Genomic DNA, 16,057 nt, shown 5'->3' with positions numbered 1-16,057 from the left:
CATTGTTACGTTCACCTTTATTTTCTGGGGATGTATTAACCTTCTGTGAGAGCATCTGTCTGCTTGTGTAGCTGCACACTGCATCTGAATCACAATGTACACACTTATACCTTGGGTTTATAATAATAACAATAATAATCATGAATTGTTTAGTGATGAGGTACAGTACGTTTTATAGCCTGCAACTCAGTGGAAGCTGGAAAAAGTACTCGGATCCCATACTTCAGTGAAAAAAAGCAATACTGCAGTGTAAAAAGATACTGAAAAGTAAATTAGAGTGTTACATTATTATAAACTGGATCATAATGATGTATTAATTAATGTGTAAGCAGCAATCAAAAGTTGTAGCTGTTTCATTGGTGCTCATTCTAACTACTCTGTCTACTGTTGTGTCTCAAAGAATGTATCATATTCTGTTCGAAAAAGTAGTTAATAAAGTTGTCAAAATTGATTGGTAAAGGAGGAATATTCATCTGTAAAAAAGAGGAATAGAAGTATGAGGTATCATGAAATAAAAACACTTAAATTCAAGTAGCTCAACGTTGAACTAAAGAGCAGAACTTGAGTTATATAGTTAGATAGGTTAAATATCTGTGCATCTCTGGATAACACTCCTTCTGTGTGAAAATCAAAGGCAGCGCTGATTGGATTCTCTTTTATTGAACTTCCATTTGATGATTTAACTTTGTGTTACCCATCAGCGGTGCCCGCTCCACCTCACTCCGTCCTGGCCATCAGAGACACGGACACCTCGGTGCTGCTGCAGTGGCAGGAGCCCGAGGAGACGGACGACGTCCTGGGTTACTACCTGTACTACAGTGAGAGCGGCAAACAAGACTGGAAGACTGTCAACAACAAGCCTGTTTCCAAAACCAGGTAGGAGGGACCGATAAGTTGAAACATTGTCTTCAGAATGTTTAGTTGTCATGTTTCTGAAGAGAAGAATAAAGAACAGTTACACCTCGATAAACTAGACTGGATGAAGCCAGGTCATTTCTTGCGGCTAAAGATGCCGTGGGTGATTTGCCCTGTCTGAACTCGATCTCATCTTCTCAGATTTACAGTTCATGGCCTCAAGAACCGAAAGGAGTATGTGTTCAGGGTGAAGTCGGTGGGCCGAGCAGGAAACAGCAGCTATTCAGATGAGTCGTGTCCAATCCGTGTCAAAGCAGCCATTTGTAAGTGCACTCGCGAGGTCTCAAAATAATGGACACAGCATTTCTTTCAGGGCACAACTCAAGGACGTTCTTAGTCACACATTTACTTATCGAGCAACTCTTGCATCTCTTGTTTAATTTTACTGCAGCAAAGAATGAAATGTATTTTTGTGAAATGTTTTTCTTATTCTTAGAACTACCCAACACAGCCAGTAGATTCCTGTTTTATTTCACCGTGGAGACATTTCTGTGTAATTGTAAGGTTTGATTTTAGACCAAAATACATATTTCAAGTTCAAACTATTTAACTTATGCACACTGAAAGCCTTGGCCTACTTCTAAACTATTAGATTATTGACTCCATCTTAAAGTATATTCACGAGAGCTACCAAACTTATTCATGCTTTGTAGTTTCATTTCATAGATTCAGGAGCCTGAAATGCCTGGGAAAAATGTCCACGTGTTATAGAACACTTTTTGCATTTTCCTTTCAATTGTAGCTTCTGAGTTTAGATTTTTTTTTCTTTTCAAATCTTTTACTCAAATAAATTATGCAGAATATACTGTCAAATAACACTCTTCATTGCTGCTGGTATCAAAGTCGACTGAGATTGTGCTCCATCCACATTGTGCTCGCTCTAATTGTGGAGACGTACCTGTTGAAGAGCTTCATACTTCCTGTGTCTCAGATGAAGTGCTCTCTGCAGCCCGCAGTAAAGTGCAACGATGACTCAGTTTTCTTGCCACTCACTCACCAGAATATCCTCACATCTACTCTTCCACTCAGCCATTACCTGAGGATAAATGGCTGTTGTCCAATTCTTTGAGAGGAATACATTTTTATCAAATAGAGTATGAAATATTCATCTCACACTCTATTTGATATATTTCCTTCTCATACAGAAATGTTTAATATGGGCCTTTAGTCAAGAATTTTCAACTTCAGGCTAGAGTTGTGGTCGGCTTGGAAGTTATTGGCATTTCTCGGTCCATTTACCAAGAATAGGTGTCTTCTGAGATTCTCTCTCCTGTCACTTATTGTTGAAAAAAAATAATTATTTACGCTTCATCAGTGATCAGTTTAATATTACGCACAAACCTGGCATGTCACCTGATAGCCATGAGACAGGGGAATCTGTATGTCTCTGTCTGAAAGAACGTGCCATTCCATTGTTATCATACCAGGCCGAGGCCAATCCAAAGACATAATGGGGGGATGAAGCCATGAAGACGTCATGGTGGCCTCGGTGTATTGATAACCGTCGCTCATTTGGAAAGCAGTCTTGGATATGCAATTTGTCTATCACGTTGTACTTCTGACTCTGCTCCTTCCTTGCAACGAATACATGTCCTGATTAATGATTTTACCACCAGGTGTTGAGTACATTTTTCTGTCACTTTTAATGCTTTCTTCTGTTTTCATCCCCTCTGCTTGATCCAGCCGTTCCCTCTGCTCCCTCTGCCATCGCCCTGCTGCTGTGCACAGGTTCAGAGATGGTGTTGGGCTGGAGGGCCCCCGCCTGTCACGGGGGAAACCCTGTGTGCGGATACTACCTGGACCAGATGGAAGAGGGCATGAAACCGTGGAGAGAGGTTAACGTTGAGCCTGCCAAAGAGAGGAAGTTTAAGGTCAGTAATGCTCCAGCATGGTGCATGGTGCTCACAGCACGTCAGTCAGTCCACTTGTGGCTGCAGATTGAATCTCAACAACTGTTGGATGAAGGGTTATGTTTCGCACAAACATTCTTGGTCCCAGAGGAACAATACTGACTTTTTGTTTTCTGCTATTTTAGTTTTTATGTTCTGAAACTCGTATGCTGCCTTTTTGGCCAAGACCTCAAAAAACTCAATGAGAATATCCTTCCTAAATGAAATAAAGATGAATTAAAATACAACGTGACTAAAATGGGTTGGCAATACATATAATTTGGTTTATGACCAAATACCTGCAAAGCTAATGACATTTCATCATCCTAAGCTGTACTTCTTTTGTTCTAAATAACAATTCAGCTTGCTAACACGCTTAACTAAGATAGTGAACGTAAAGAAGAATTAAACCTGCAGAACTGTTAGCAATGTCATTGTGACCATGTAAGCACACCGACTTTCACATTTAGGTCACAGGGTGTAAAGTACAGTCTCTCAGAGGAGAGACTCTTGTTTCTGAGTGTACTTTTCTTCCTTTCACATCATACGCATGAGGCAAACTAGAAAGCTGTTTTACATAATGCACACGTGAACTTGCAGTGTCCATAATGCACAGCAGAGTCTCCTCTGTTCACTGAGAGTACGATGACGAATAATACATGTTTCATCTTGTGATGAAGGAGATGAAGGAGAAACAATCATTAGAAATCCTCCCAAGTAAGAAATAGTTCTCTTGTCACTATATCTAATAAGGACTTATTTTTATTATAATTATACAAAGACAAGTTTCCTCTCTATTTAGCAGTGACCTCAAAGTAATGGAAATATTGGCTAAAGCTCCCTCATCCATATTGGCGGTGTCACTAGGCAACAAGCAGTGTCCATGGAGACCTGGAGCGAAGTTAAATCTTTAACCTGTCTCGGGGAGATTACAGGTGCTCCGTAATTAGACATTGTTCATATGTGTTGTATGTGAGTGGTTGTTTTTAGCTCCTGGGGAAAACAAAGACAAAGCCAATTAGAAATAAAATAGACTGTATGGGAAGATTAGCCCCACGGTGTGGAGTGCAGAGTCTTGAGGATTGGAGAACCTTTTCCCAGAAGGACCGCTCTGGTGAGAACATGCAGCTCCCCCTTTTGGGGCAAGCGAGCAATTTCAACTCCCCCACGATGTGCCGTCTTCACTTCCCACTTCAGCGGTTTTATGTTGTCATTTAAATCCGGCTGCCTACCTCCTTGTTGCAATTTAGATCGTAGTCTGTTTCATTAGAACAAAAAAATGAAATTCTATTTTTTCTCCTTGGGTTTAAATTCCACCACGAGCCATGCAGTAGTATGCAGATACTTGTCAAATACCAACACAACACTGTAAGAATAACTAGATGCACGTGAGTGAAAGTTTTAGCAGAATATACTCAACCGTAGAACGCTAACATTACAAATAGTAACACCATCGCTAACGTTAGGTAGATTTTACCTGATTTAATGTCCCTGATAAAATATACTTCTCATCAAAATATATTAAAATACAACAATACAAGGCAAATTGAAGTACTCTTCTTTTATTTTAACCAATAGAAATTATCATGAAACAAAAAACAAGTATCATGGGGGGACCCTATAAAAAGGCTCAAAATCGGGTGAAAAATTAGGGAATCTGCAATAAAACATGATGACAAATATATAATATAAATAATGGAACTATGAACTTCTTCTTCGATACAAGTTCCTGTGACATGTGAGCTTTGTCCTGTAAAGAAACCTTCTCCCTGCAATGGTAAAACCCATCCAAATGTTTTTACCCTCTATCACTAACATATTTTACTCAAACACGTGCTGTTGAAAAAAACAGTGATTGGAGCAGAGAGACACGCTTACCTTCAATAATATCAGTGAGCAACGTGAAACTACACAAAGACCCACGCAACTCAGACAAAAGCAACACAATGAAAAGTATGTAACCAATCACACTGGTAAAAATCACTTGACGTTAGTGTTCGAGGATTAAATGGACAGTTTACCCTCAAATCTAAAAGACATATTTTTCCTCTTGCCCATCATGTTATTCATCAATCTAGATTGTTTTAGTGAAACTTGCCTAATTTCGGAGGTATCTGTCTGTCTGCCCTTTCTCCAATATAATGGGACGTTACAGCGCTCATGGTGCTCAAAGCAACAACAACAAAAACACTCAAGCCAATGTCTCTCTACAGAAGTCATGACCTTGTTGTAAGCACGTTATAACTGCTCACAACAAGGAGCTGTGGATTATCTTGAGTAACCCAAGCGTAATTTAAGTTTATAAGAGGAATAGAATAGAAATCTTTGGAATTGCTAACAACTCATAGACACCTGAAACATGTCACTTGTATGTATATCTGATGAGACTTGAATGGACATCATGCTAGTAGTCAAAATTGCAGTTGAGGACAGTACTTAAACGTAAATGTACTTAGTTACATCCAATCACTGCTCAAAGTAAATATGAATGGTGTATTGGGATTGCGTTATTGTGTGTGAGTTTGCCACAATGAAACACAGCTCATGGTTTCAGTCTCCCATCAGCCGACTCTGCTGATGTTTCCCTGAAGAGAACAAACGAAGTCAGACGTCCCGCTGGAAGCTGAAAAAAGAAACATGCCAAGTGACTCAAGTAGAGCCTGGTCGCCATCTAGTGGATGAAAGCTCTACTCTCCTCCACTTTTTTTGGCAGACAGTTCAACTCTGCGTTCCTCCGGGTTAACTGTATATCGATCTGATAAGAAGGTTGTCGCTCTATCTAAATGTGGTGAGAGAAGGATCTATAGATAATACAGGGACTGGTATATGTAAGTGTTGGTGGGGGCTTTTGATAGCATTTGCCATCACTGTTAAGCTCCCCCTGGTTGTGTCAATTAGTTGGCGTGAGCAGCAGTAAGTTCACAACCATTCACCGAGGTGATAAGGGCCTTAAAGTCTAAGTGGCTGTGAATAGGAAGATCAATGAGCGGATCAATGAGGCTGAATCCCTTCTCTTCCCAAAGCCAAAGTGCCTCGAGGGCTCTGCAAAAAAAAAATGCCGTGTCAGCAGCAGAGCTAATACCTCGTAAAATGCCTGCTTGAGTCTGGAGGGGTGTAACTGTACAACCAGGGACCTTTGGCCCAGTGAGATGTACCGACTGATCTGTGTTTTCATCAAGGAAAAAAGTATGAGCCTTTTTTATCTATATGTTGCAATAAAGGTTTTATGCGCACATACATTTTTAAACAATGCCACAAAACAAAAAACAATGTAACTAATTTAAGTAAGATGTCTATTATTGACAACACGATCCACAAATATCTGACTAAACAAGCACTGTATTGTACAGGAGAAATGAGAATGATTACAGGTAGTTTATTTTGTCTTCCCTTTGAGGCTTTAACAAACTTAAAAACATAAAACTTCAATAGCTATTTCATGTGTGATCATAAGTGCACCAGAATATTTATGTTTCTGTTTACCTCCTGAATACTTTTGAGTCTTTTAACTTCAGATTTCAGAGAAAGAAAACCTGCACTCAACTAAAGCTCTTTGGCTTAATTGAGCTGAGAGGTGTAACATATGTGGGGGTTTTTTTGGATATCCACAGGTTTGCAACCTGACAAGTGGAAACTTCTACCAATTCCGCGTGTTTGCTGCCAACATGGCCGGCGTCGGGAAGCCCTCCGACTCCAGTGAAGCTTTCCTGTGTGAGAAGTGGACCATGCCAGAGCCAGGTGAGGAGAGCACATCAGCTCACCTTCAGATCTGTCCATACACAGAGTGGAACTACAGAAATTACTGAGAAGATACATCTGAACACCTGAGTGTGTGACAGGTGAAAACCTTATTTAAATATCTCATCACAACATGTTTTAAGACACACAACATACTCTTCTAAGACTATTTTTTTGAATCTTTTATGGTTCCAAATGTCCATGTTAGATAATGACATTTGACTGAAGAATCCTAGAATCTCTGAACATGCAAATATTTTTCTTGAAACTTGAACTTGAGATGTTCTCCTCTGACAGCTCCATTGTCCGCGTACATGCACTGAAAGTTTCAGTTGTCCACATCACGCTTGTGTAGGCTGTATGTTTGAGCTGAATTAGCCTCCTAACTTCGCTTCTGCATGCACGTGTTAAAAAAAAAAGAGCAGAGAGAAACTTTTCTCCTCGAAGATGAATGTGAGATGTATGAAATTAATCATTTTTCAAATTATCCAATTATTTCAGAGTATTCAGTATTTGGGCCTCAGCTATTAACATCCTGACCTGCAGTTCCTTCTAAAGGCTGTTAGTTCACGAAACTGAAAGTTTATTGACCCCGGCTTGGGAAGGGAGATTAGATAGAAACAAAGACCATCCATCAACTGGAGGTCCCATTACCACTCTCCAACATTTTCTTTTCATTTAATCACACCATTAAAAGTGCAAACAGCCTTTAAAAACTAATTAGATTTTAAATGTGCAAAAATGCAATAATAAAAAGCTAAAGGGACGGCTAAGAGTAAAGGTAGATAATAGACATGACGTGTTGGTGCGTGTCTGAGCTGCGTCAGTGCCATTGAGCAAGACTCTGACTCTGAAAAGTGGCAAAAGAAACTGATGTAGTAAATATGTATTTTTCATTTACAGTTACCCTTAAATCAATTCAGTGTTTGAGAGATAATGATGAGTAATTTACACCTCTGCTGTAATGTTGATGCAGTAAGAATAATTCAAATAGTTTCCTTAATATAAAATATTTATTTTCACCTTTGCAACAAGGAACTCTTTTGTTTCCGGCCTTCGTTTTGATAGATGTTGTAGTCAAGTCTTTACTGTGGAATATTAACTGTAATTGAATAATAGATCACATAAAAAACCATCCAGCAGCAAAAAAAGGTCCATGAGGAAGTCTGAAGGATGCTTCGATCAAAATATCAACGCTTCTTTCGTCATATTTGGACTGTGGACAGAAAACAATTTTTAGATTGGAACCTGAAACAATAAAAAGATTGGCGGGTGAAAGATAGGATTTTAAAAGGTAAAAGCTTGCCCATTGCATTATTATTACAAACACAAATACTGTCTGTGCACACACACACACACACACACACACACACACTCAAAGTCACTCCAGTATGTGGTGGTTCAGCAGTTATGGCTCCGCTCCTATAAGCTTCTTGTGACATTAATATTGAAAATGGAGAGAGGCTCTCTCACACATGCCACTTTTAAAACGCAGCTCATTAATCTTGGCAAATGGGCTTTCCTCTGTGTCGTTAATAATTTAAAAGGGACCAAAAATCATTAAGCAAATGAACTACCAAGTGCCGGCATGGAGTCAGTGGAGAAAGATTAAGTAAAGTCACTGTACTCTTTTTGACTTTACTGTTGTTTCTGATTTGTTTTGCTCTCAATTTCCAGGAAGTCCTGTTTGGTTGCATTTCATACGACCACTGAGGGAATATATGTCCTTGTTTTTTATTTCAGTGGGGAAAATGTATTCCAGTTTTTTGGCCAACAACCTCTGTTTTCCTTTTGTTGTACTTGGAGCTCTCCTGCACCGAAGCATGGCCGCTGATATAGAGCATGTCTCCTCCCCCTCAGGTTGTCCCTATGATGTGGAGTTCAGGGAGGTGAGGGACGGCTCCCTGGTGCTGCTGTGGGCGGCTCCGTTGTACGAGGGACAGAGCCCTGTCACTGGCTATTTCCTGGAAATCAGCCAGGGTGACCAATCAGACACCTGGACTGCTTTGAATGAAACACCGATCTGTGACACACATTACAAGGTAAGTGAAGCTGTCATTTTTTTTTCACCAACTACAGTTTAAGAAAACAGAAAAGTATACTTAGGATCCAATATGATCGATTGCTACGTTGTGTAGAGTACGAGAGTATGTAATAACTAGTAAGTGCAAGTAAATCATTAAATTATTAATACCCTAAAAACTCACTCTCCCTGTGTTTCTGTGGGTCCAAATGTTGAAATAGTCATGATACATTATGACAATGAGCGTTTAATATTTCATGTGTTTTTTCATGACATTCAGGTGTCTGGTCTCGAGGTGGGTCAGACTTACCGTCTCCGTGTGTTGGCTGTCAATGAGGCTGGAGTGGGCTGTGCCTCCCTGCCCTCTGAGCCAGTCAAGGCCCAGTCCCAACCAGGTCAGCCAGCACCATTCCAGAAATGAATATATATATATATATATATATATATATATATATATATATATATATATATATATATATATGTATATATATATATATATATATATATATATATATATATATATGTATATATACGCGTTTAGTCACCTCCAAGACTTGTTGGAGGTTTCTGGAGCAGAGATATGATAATAGGGAAATCCTCCACACAGTCCAGTCTGTATAAGAATTATTTATTGAGTCAAGCTTTCTGAGACCTATACGGATAAAACATGATGAATCTCCCAGATCTCCCAAAGTTTTGAATTATTCATTTAAATGCATCTTTTCATGCCTAAACAGACATTGACGACATTGGTTCTCTTTAATCTGGTGGTGATATCACAAAAAGACTTTGACGTCATACATTATATGACGTAACTCATTGGAACACACTATACTATTTATTATGGGACTTTCAACCATTTGCAGAAAATCTTTTAGAAATAAAGAAATTAGCACATTTTTATTAGCTCAATGAAATACACAGCACATGTCAAGGATAAATCAAATGAATTCTCATCATTTTTGTGTTCTCCTTTCTAATGCTCTGAATTTGCTGAAAGTGTCTGCAGCCACACTAACCGCTTCGTTCATCTTCAGATGCCAAAAACATCGAGATCGGAGTGGACGACGATGGCTTCATATTTCTGGGCTACGAGGCGGATGAGACGGACGAGGAGAGCCAGTGTCTGTGGAATAAGAACTACACCGAGCCGATCGATGCCAGCAGGGCCCAAGCCGACACCAAGAAGGACGGGTACGTCTGCACTTGTTTGGATCCACTCTGCTGGGACAAGAGGTGATATTTACACAGGCTTATTCAAGTTGTGAGAAATGCTGTTTACCCGGCGACTTAATATAATAATATAACAGGATTTAAAAACAAAGAGAGAGCTATTACGAAACATTCGGTTTGGTCCAGGCGAATTAAATGTGCTGTGTAAGCAAATATAGTCCAGTGTGCTGTGTAAAGCAAATTGTTTTAAAGCTTTTCTCACTGGGATTCACATTAAAGGCAAGTCTCCTTTAATTATCTCTACTCTTAGCTTAAGGGAAGTCTGTCTGCTCACGGTTCCACTCATTGATATCATATAAAACAATATCTAGCTGAAAAACATCGGGAAAAACACTGTTGGGACAGAGAGCACACAGTGAAGTCTGACACCTGACGGAGCCAGACAGTCCCATCAGCACAAGGTGGACGGATAAACAAGGTCTGTCTGTCTGCTTTTTCCATTCCAGGTCGGTGCTCACCTTCACAGACCCCTCTGAGGAGGATCTGGGTCTCTACACAGTTGAGATGAGCGACGACCCAAACCAGTCGTCCAGCTACGACTTCACTGCTGAAGGTAAGCTGAGAGAGAGCAGAAGGTTCAGAAACTTGTCTTGTCTTAGCTTTGCCTCCGGCACAATGACAAGAACGATTAATTCCACATCGGTCGTCTCCTGTGTTTATTGAGCTGACGGCGGCATGAATAGCAGGACTTTTAATTTTAAGGGTTATCAAGCTTTTCACTCGAGCAAATAATTATGCTCCTCACGAACTTATTCCACAAGGTCACCCGTCCAACTCAGCTTATGTTCTCAATCAGCTTTCAGCTTGAAAACAGAGCCATGTGACCCATTGTTCTTTGCCAATATGGCTAAGGGCTAAGACATGTTAGTCCTTTTCAAAGTTGAATTAACCTTCAGCAACTGTTTTACTTCTTTGCAGACCTTGAACGACTCAAAGAACTCAGCTGGCAAGTCAGAAATCCACGTATGTACAAAAGACAATATAAATCATACTTTGGAAAAAGTTATTCTCATCAATAAATGTGATGATTCAAAGGGTTTTTGGGTATTGGTGCACTGTTATTTCAACTTGTAAATGCAGTACTTCCAAACACATGGTGAAATACTGAAGCAAGACGCACACATTACGTTCTCGACGTTGATTAAATGATCATCTAAACTGCTTCAGCTTGTCCTGAATACTCTTGTTTGTTTGTTTTGCAGTGATAGCCCTGAAGTCAGGCTGGCAGGTGGAGGTTTCTGAGCAAGGTGACGTACGTCTTTGGCTTCAGACTGAGAGTCTGAGTGACGACGCTGAGCTCCGTCTCGTCTTCAATGACCGAGAAATCTCCAGCACTCCGGTAAGAACCGCCGTGATCCTGCAGCTCGGACACTAACCCTGTCAGGGTAAGGAGGTTTGATATCCATCCGTCTATTACATCTAACCGCTTATCCTCTATAGGGTCGCAGAGATAATCATTCACCCGGCATGTGTTGGGCTTTTATATTCTGAAAGGATACTAATTGTTACACTACTTTATGAGCACATAGCAGAGACTTGTCGGCCTGCTGCTTGTCAAGTTGACAAATTCATGATATAAATTTGATGGATATTAAAACAAATATAGTCCAGTGAGAAATATGTGTAGCCCATCTGGACTCAACAAACAAAAGTTTCTGCAAATCATTTTTCCAGTGCATGAGGGAGAAGTGTGAGCAAATAAGATAATCTATAATCCATACTACATTTTCAACAATCACTCACCACACTGTGTGTCAATGCTTTTAGTGTTAGGTTCAGTGAGGTGGAAGTGAGTTTGGTGAGACTATCATATGCTCAATAGGTGATTTGTAACTTTCTTTGCCTCGTCCCAGTCCTCAAATTGGTTTTCAGCAGTTCCACCAAAGAGATGTTCCCTGTAAACTTTTCAGATGGTTTTATTTAAATAATGTTTTGAGGCCGGAAGAGGTCAAATTCTCCAACGTATGTAAAAAGTTATACATAGACTGGAGAATAATAATAAATAAATAAAAAACAGATTTGTGTCACAAAGTACACAATAATGTGTCCATTATTAATGATCTCACAACCTTCAGGTTTAAGTTGTGACCCGAAGGTTGGGAACCATTGCTGGACTTAACTATAATCGTCTGTGAAGTATCTCATTCAGTGACTTTAGTTAGAAGCTACTTGAAGTGCTTCTTCTGAAAAGAAAATTCAGTCTGAAGGTAGCTGCAAGAGGAGAGCTGTAATTCATAAATGTTGGCCTTTTTTTGTCTGGGTACTTGACTTACAATATGCTGAAGGTTTATTACACATTGTTTTGCACAATGACGCCACGAAGAAATACTGCCAACTCCAGCTTTAATATGTGTTTCACATATCTCAAAAATATCCTCGAGAAAATAATTTACTTTGATAATACGACTCAGTGAAAGCCATTGCTATTTGCAACAAAAATATTCTTACCTTGTTATTGACAAGATAATGTAATGCTACAGCAAGGTCAGATGGGAATAACGCCAACGGAGCGATTTCACTTCAAAGTTCAATTGGAATAAGATCATATGACCTAAAATGAAACAGTATAATCATCAAGGCGAAATAACTGAAATTGAACAAACCTCCTCAGCGCTTACATGTGTCATGACACCGAGTTAAAAATAATCAGCGCTGCCGTCAAGGTCATTGAACCTTGTACTGTCATGTCCACAGAGAGAAAAGCAACTACAGCTCAGTATTTATTGTGCTTTCACAACTCGCTCGGATACATTTTGTGTGACTGTGTTTGTGCGAGTCGGGCGACTGCTTCGTATTCAGCAGCTTGCGTTCATCCCTTCTGTTGCATTTTCATTTATTCCATTATTTCTCAACATCAGTGCTCCATCTGAACGGTACTGATTACACGTTATTTCTAAATGATCACAGCTGAGGTTTGCAAATTCAAAAGTCATTTGGCTGATTAGAGCCCTCAGGCTTTCCATACATCACACATCCCATCCACCAGTGGGTCCATCAACGTGCAAGGCAGACAATTATCTCGATGAACATGAAAGTCATGTAAACAAGGCTGTTTGTTTGTGTTTGTCTTTGTGTGTGTGTATGGGTGTGAGTGTTTCTAAAAAAAACAAAACACAATACTTCATCTACGCTGAGCATTTTGTCGTTTCAGTCCCTTTTCATTGCACCGATTCACATATATTCTCTCTAACTCTCTATAACTAACCATCTGTATAATGGATTGCAAGTGACGTGTCTACCTGTCATCTGGGATCAACTGTCTGCACATGTGCTGTTGTGTACTGTGTGTGTGTGTGTGTGTGTGTGTGTGTGTGGCAATGTGTGTTTGCTCTCCTGCAGCACCGTAAGATCAACTTCGACAAGGCCAAAGGTCTGGTGGAGATACTGTTTGACCCGCTCTCTCCGGAGGACGAGGGCTCGTACACGGCCCAGCTGAAGGACGGCCGCGCCAAGAACCAATTCACTTTGGTCTTTGTGGATCAGAGTGAGTCTTTTACTCAGATGTCACAAAGCTTTCATATTGGTTGTTGTTGTTTTTTACATACAATGATGAAAGATGAACACAAATGAAGAGGGACATTAGAACAGAACAGACATAACTTCCTGAAACTGATATACACTGCCTGGCCAAAAAACACTTAGAGGACCTGATTTGTTGCCTAATGACTTCAGGAAAGAAAAGATAATTAAATGATCATATACTTATCTTCTCTTGCGTTGCTTTATACATGTTATAAACAAACGACCTGTTCTCAAATCATAGGAGTCTTTTTTTATTCTACCCATTTTCGTTAACTTTTACTCAAAAGTCCTCTTCCTCACCCGCACTTAAACCTCTCGAACGATTGGTCGAACAGTTCAAAATTCAGTTGGAATAATTCCAGAAGTAAAAAACCTTTTGGAGCAGCAGATCGTCATGACCTCTCCCCACATGACCTCCACGATTCCACTGTTTTGTACTCATGATATTGTTTGTGTCTCGGTCAGAGTTTCATGAGACGATGGCCCTGGCTGATAAAAACCGGCGTGACCATAAGAGGAAATCTGGTGAGAAGTCTCTCAACATCACTAACATACTTTACAGTAAATACCATTACATCTAATAGCTGCAATAGCTTTTTGGGGACCTTTCTGTGGAGTGACACAGCTGCTCCATTTTGCCGGAACCTCGTGAGATTAAAGAGTTGCATACAGAAAGAAAGGAAGCCTCCTGCGCTACTGGACTCAGTGTTTTTATCACCTGAGCTCTCAGATGTGATAAGGAGCAGCTATACAACTCTTTTGTGTCTCGAGGCCAATGCCCCAGTGTCCACTTGTGCAAACAGACTGCCTTCCAAATTGTCTACTGTTCAAAGTACATGTGACACTCAGAGTCCAAGTCGCACATTTTGTCTATTACGTGCAGAATAGCACGATGCAAAACAGATATTAAAGCGGTTTATTACCTGCATGCTGTTTTGAATTATTGCCTCTCTCTGATTTTAGGCAGTTGTCACTGTCAGTAATTGCCATAATTTGCCATATAATGATGCATTTGTGTTTCAGTGGTTGGTCTGAATAAATAATTGTTTGGTGTTTCTAGTAGGGTAACCGTGGGTTTTGTTCTTTCTGTTCCCAAGGACCGTACTTCCAGGAATATTTGTCGTGGAGTGTAAATGAGGATTGTGAACTGATTATAAAGTGCAAGGTACTTTTAGCCAAACATTATTAAAGCCCAGAAACGTTTAAGCTTTCATTATTAATATATATATATATATATAGTTAAATTTGCATAGTATGGTGTTAAGTTCCCACATCACCCAGAGCAATGGTAATGTTCTATTTTACTATTACTCATCCAAAGAGTATTTTGACCCTTTTTTCGCAAGAAAGCAAAGAAACACATTCCCTAAAATGGCAACGTTTTATAGGGATTCCTTTTTCTTTTTTTTTACAAAGATCTCACTATTTCATTAGTAAAAAAAAACCTTTTTTATTTCTCAATACATAGGTGACAAATACCAACAAGGACACATCACTCAAGTGGTTTAAAGAAGGTGCTGCAGTGACCCGAGTTGTGTACGACCAGACATCAGGGGTCAGCACACTCACCATCCCGCAGGTATCCAAAACGATTCTGCTCTATTATCAGACTCGAGGTGGGGAAGGGAGTGAAGAGCTATTAGAAATGGTCGTGATGTAAAAAATGTAGTGAGACAAAACAAGCAGTCCTAGGTTCACCTTGGAGTGTAAGGTTAAATAAAAGATTAAATGAAGTGTTTTGTTGTTCTCCAGAATCAATATTTCAGAGAAGCTATAAATATGTTTAAGTTTAATACGGTGGATGTGTTTTGCCCCTCAGGTTACCAAGAAAGAGGCGGGTTCATTCAGAGCTGTGGTGTCAGATGGGAGAGGAGAGGACGTCAGCACTTTAGAGTTGCTGGATGATGGTAAGAGGCTGTGATGCATGTATCTACAAACAGCAGTCCCCATTTGTTCCTGTGTGCATTTCAATTTTACATCCATAATGAAAGTGAGGCGATTACTATCTTTTTTTCCCCTCCTGCCCCCTCCATATCTCATTAAGTATCCTCAGTATTCACCTACCACTAATGTTGCATTTAGTATTTATTGAGTTCCAAAAGCGATACAAAAGACTATCTGAAAGCTGCGTTGTTCTTTTTATTTCCAGAGTATGACAAGCTTCTCCAGCAGCTGAGTAAACAGTGTGGTGAGTTCTTCATAGTTGAAAACTCTTGTGTCATGTGCGAATAAAATGTACAGCAGATTTACTGAGAACGATACAGCTGAAAAACATGTTAATTAATGCGTTTAAATCAAAAGAATTGCCAAGGAAACTGAAAATGTACGCAAACTGTGGCACGAAATAACCAGAAGCTCCGTCGTCTCTGCAGCGTTGTCTGCCAGCCCACTGAAGATTCAGAGCACTGCTTTGGGTTTCCAGCTCTACTGCTCACTCAAATACTACATCAGCCACCTGAAGACCAGCTGGCTCTTCAGGTGAGTCCGCACGCAGAGCTCCTCTCTGACCGAACACCCTGTGTGCATCTCCTCCCAGTCTGCCAATGAGAAAGTATTCCAAACATGCAAATTCTTTTAGAAACCTGAATAAAAATGTGGGAAACCACTGTGTACAGAAACATCTGCACAGAAAAGCAAATGAAAAGTAGCTTGAAGTTTATTTTGTCTTCAGAACCATCTAGCAGTGTGGTCACACATTGTTTACTGCAAGCCACCGAAGTGGACTATTACTGGAGGT

The 16,057-nt window shown here is 40.0% G+C and overlaps 1 protein-coding gene across 1 annotated transcript in view; it reads left to right on the top strand.

The window, feature by feature from the left end:
* myom3 (myomesin 3) overlaps positions 1–16,057 on the top strand; it is a 47,271-nt gene that overhangs the window by 28,531 nt on the left and 2,683 nt on the right. The window contains exons 17-33 of the mRNA XM_068570142.1: positions 702–876; positions 1,057–1,178; positions 2,599–2,786; positions 6,416–6,542; positions 8,403–8,584; positions 8,846–8,960; positions 9,603–9,759; positions 10,245–10,351; positions 10,717–10,761; positions 11,001–11,137; positions 13,138–13,282; positions 13,786–13,845; positions 14,418–14,485; positions 14,789–14,899; positions 15,140–15,227; positions 15,470–15,508; positions 15,693–15,798. Coding sequence (XP_068426243.1) covers positions 702–876; positions 1,057–1,178; positions 2,599–2,786; positions 6,416–6,542; positions 8,403–8,584; positions 8,846–8,960; positions 9,603–9,759; positions 10,245–10,351; positions 10,717–10,761; positions 11,001–11,137; positions 13,138–13,282; positions 13,786–13,845; positions 14,418–14,485; positions 14,789–14,899; positions 15,140–15,227; positions 15,470–15,508; positions 15,693–15,798 — 1,972 coding nt within the window. The remainder of the gene's footprint in view (positions 1–701; positions 877–1,056; positions 1,179–2,598; positions 2,787–6,415; positions 6,543–8,402; positions 8,585–8,845; positions 8,961–9,602; positions 9,760–10,244; positions 10,352–10,716; positions 10,762–11,000; positions 11,138–13,137; positions 13,283–13,785; positions 13,846–14,417; positions 14,486–14,788; positions 14,900–15,139; positions 15,228–15,469; positions 15,509–15,692; positions 15,799–16,057) is intronic.

Source organism: Clinocottus analis, unplaced genomic scaffold (genome assembly GCF_023055335.1).
Source record: "Clinocottus analis isolate CAN_PGR_092001 unplaced genomic scaffold, fCliAna1.0.p SCAF_9, whole genome shotgun sequence".
Classification (NCBI taxonomy): domain Eukaryota; kingdom Metazoa; phylum Chordata; class Actinopteri; order Perciformes; family Cottidae; genus Clinocottus; species Clinocottus analis.
The sequence above is the reverse complement of the archived record's forward strand: the minus strand, read 5'-3'. Positions and strand labels throughout refer to the sequence as shown.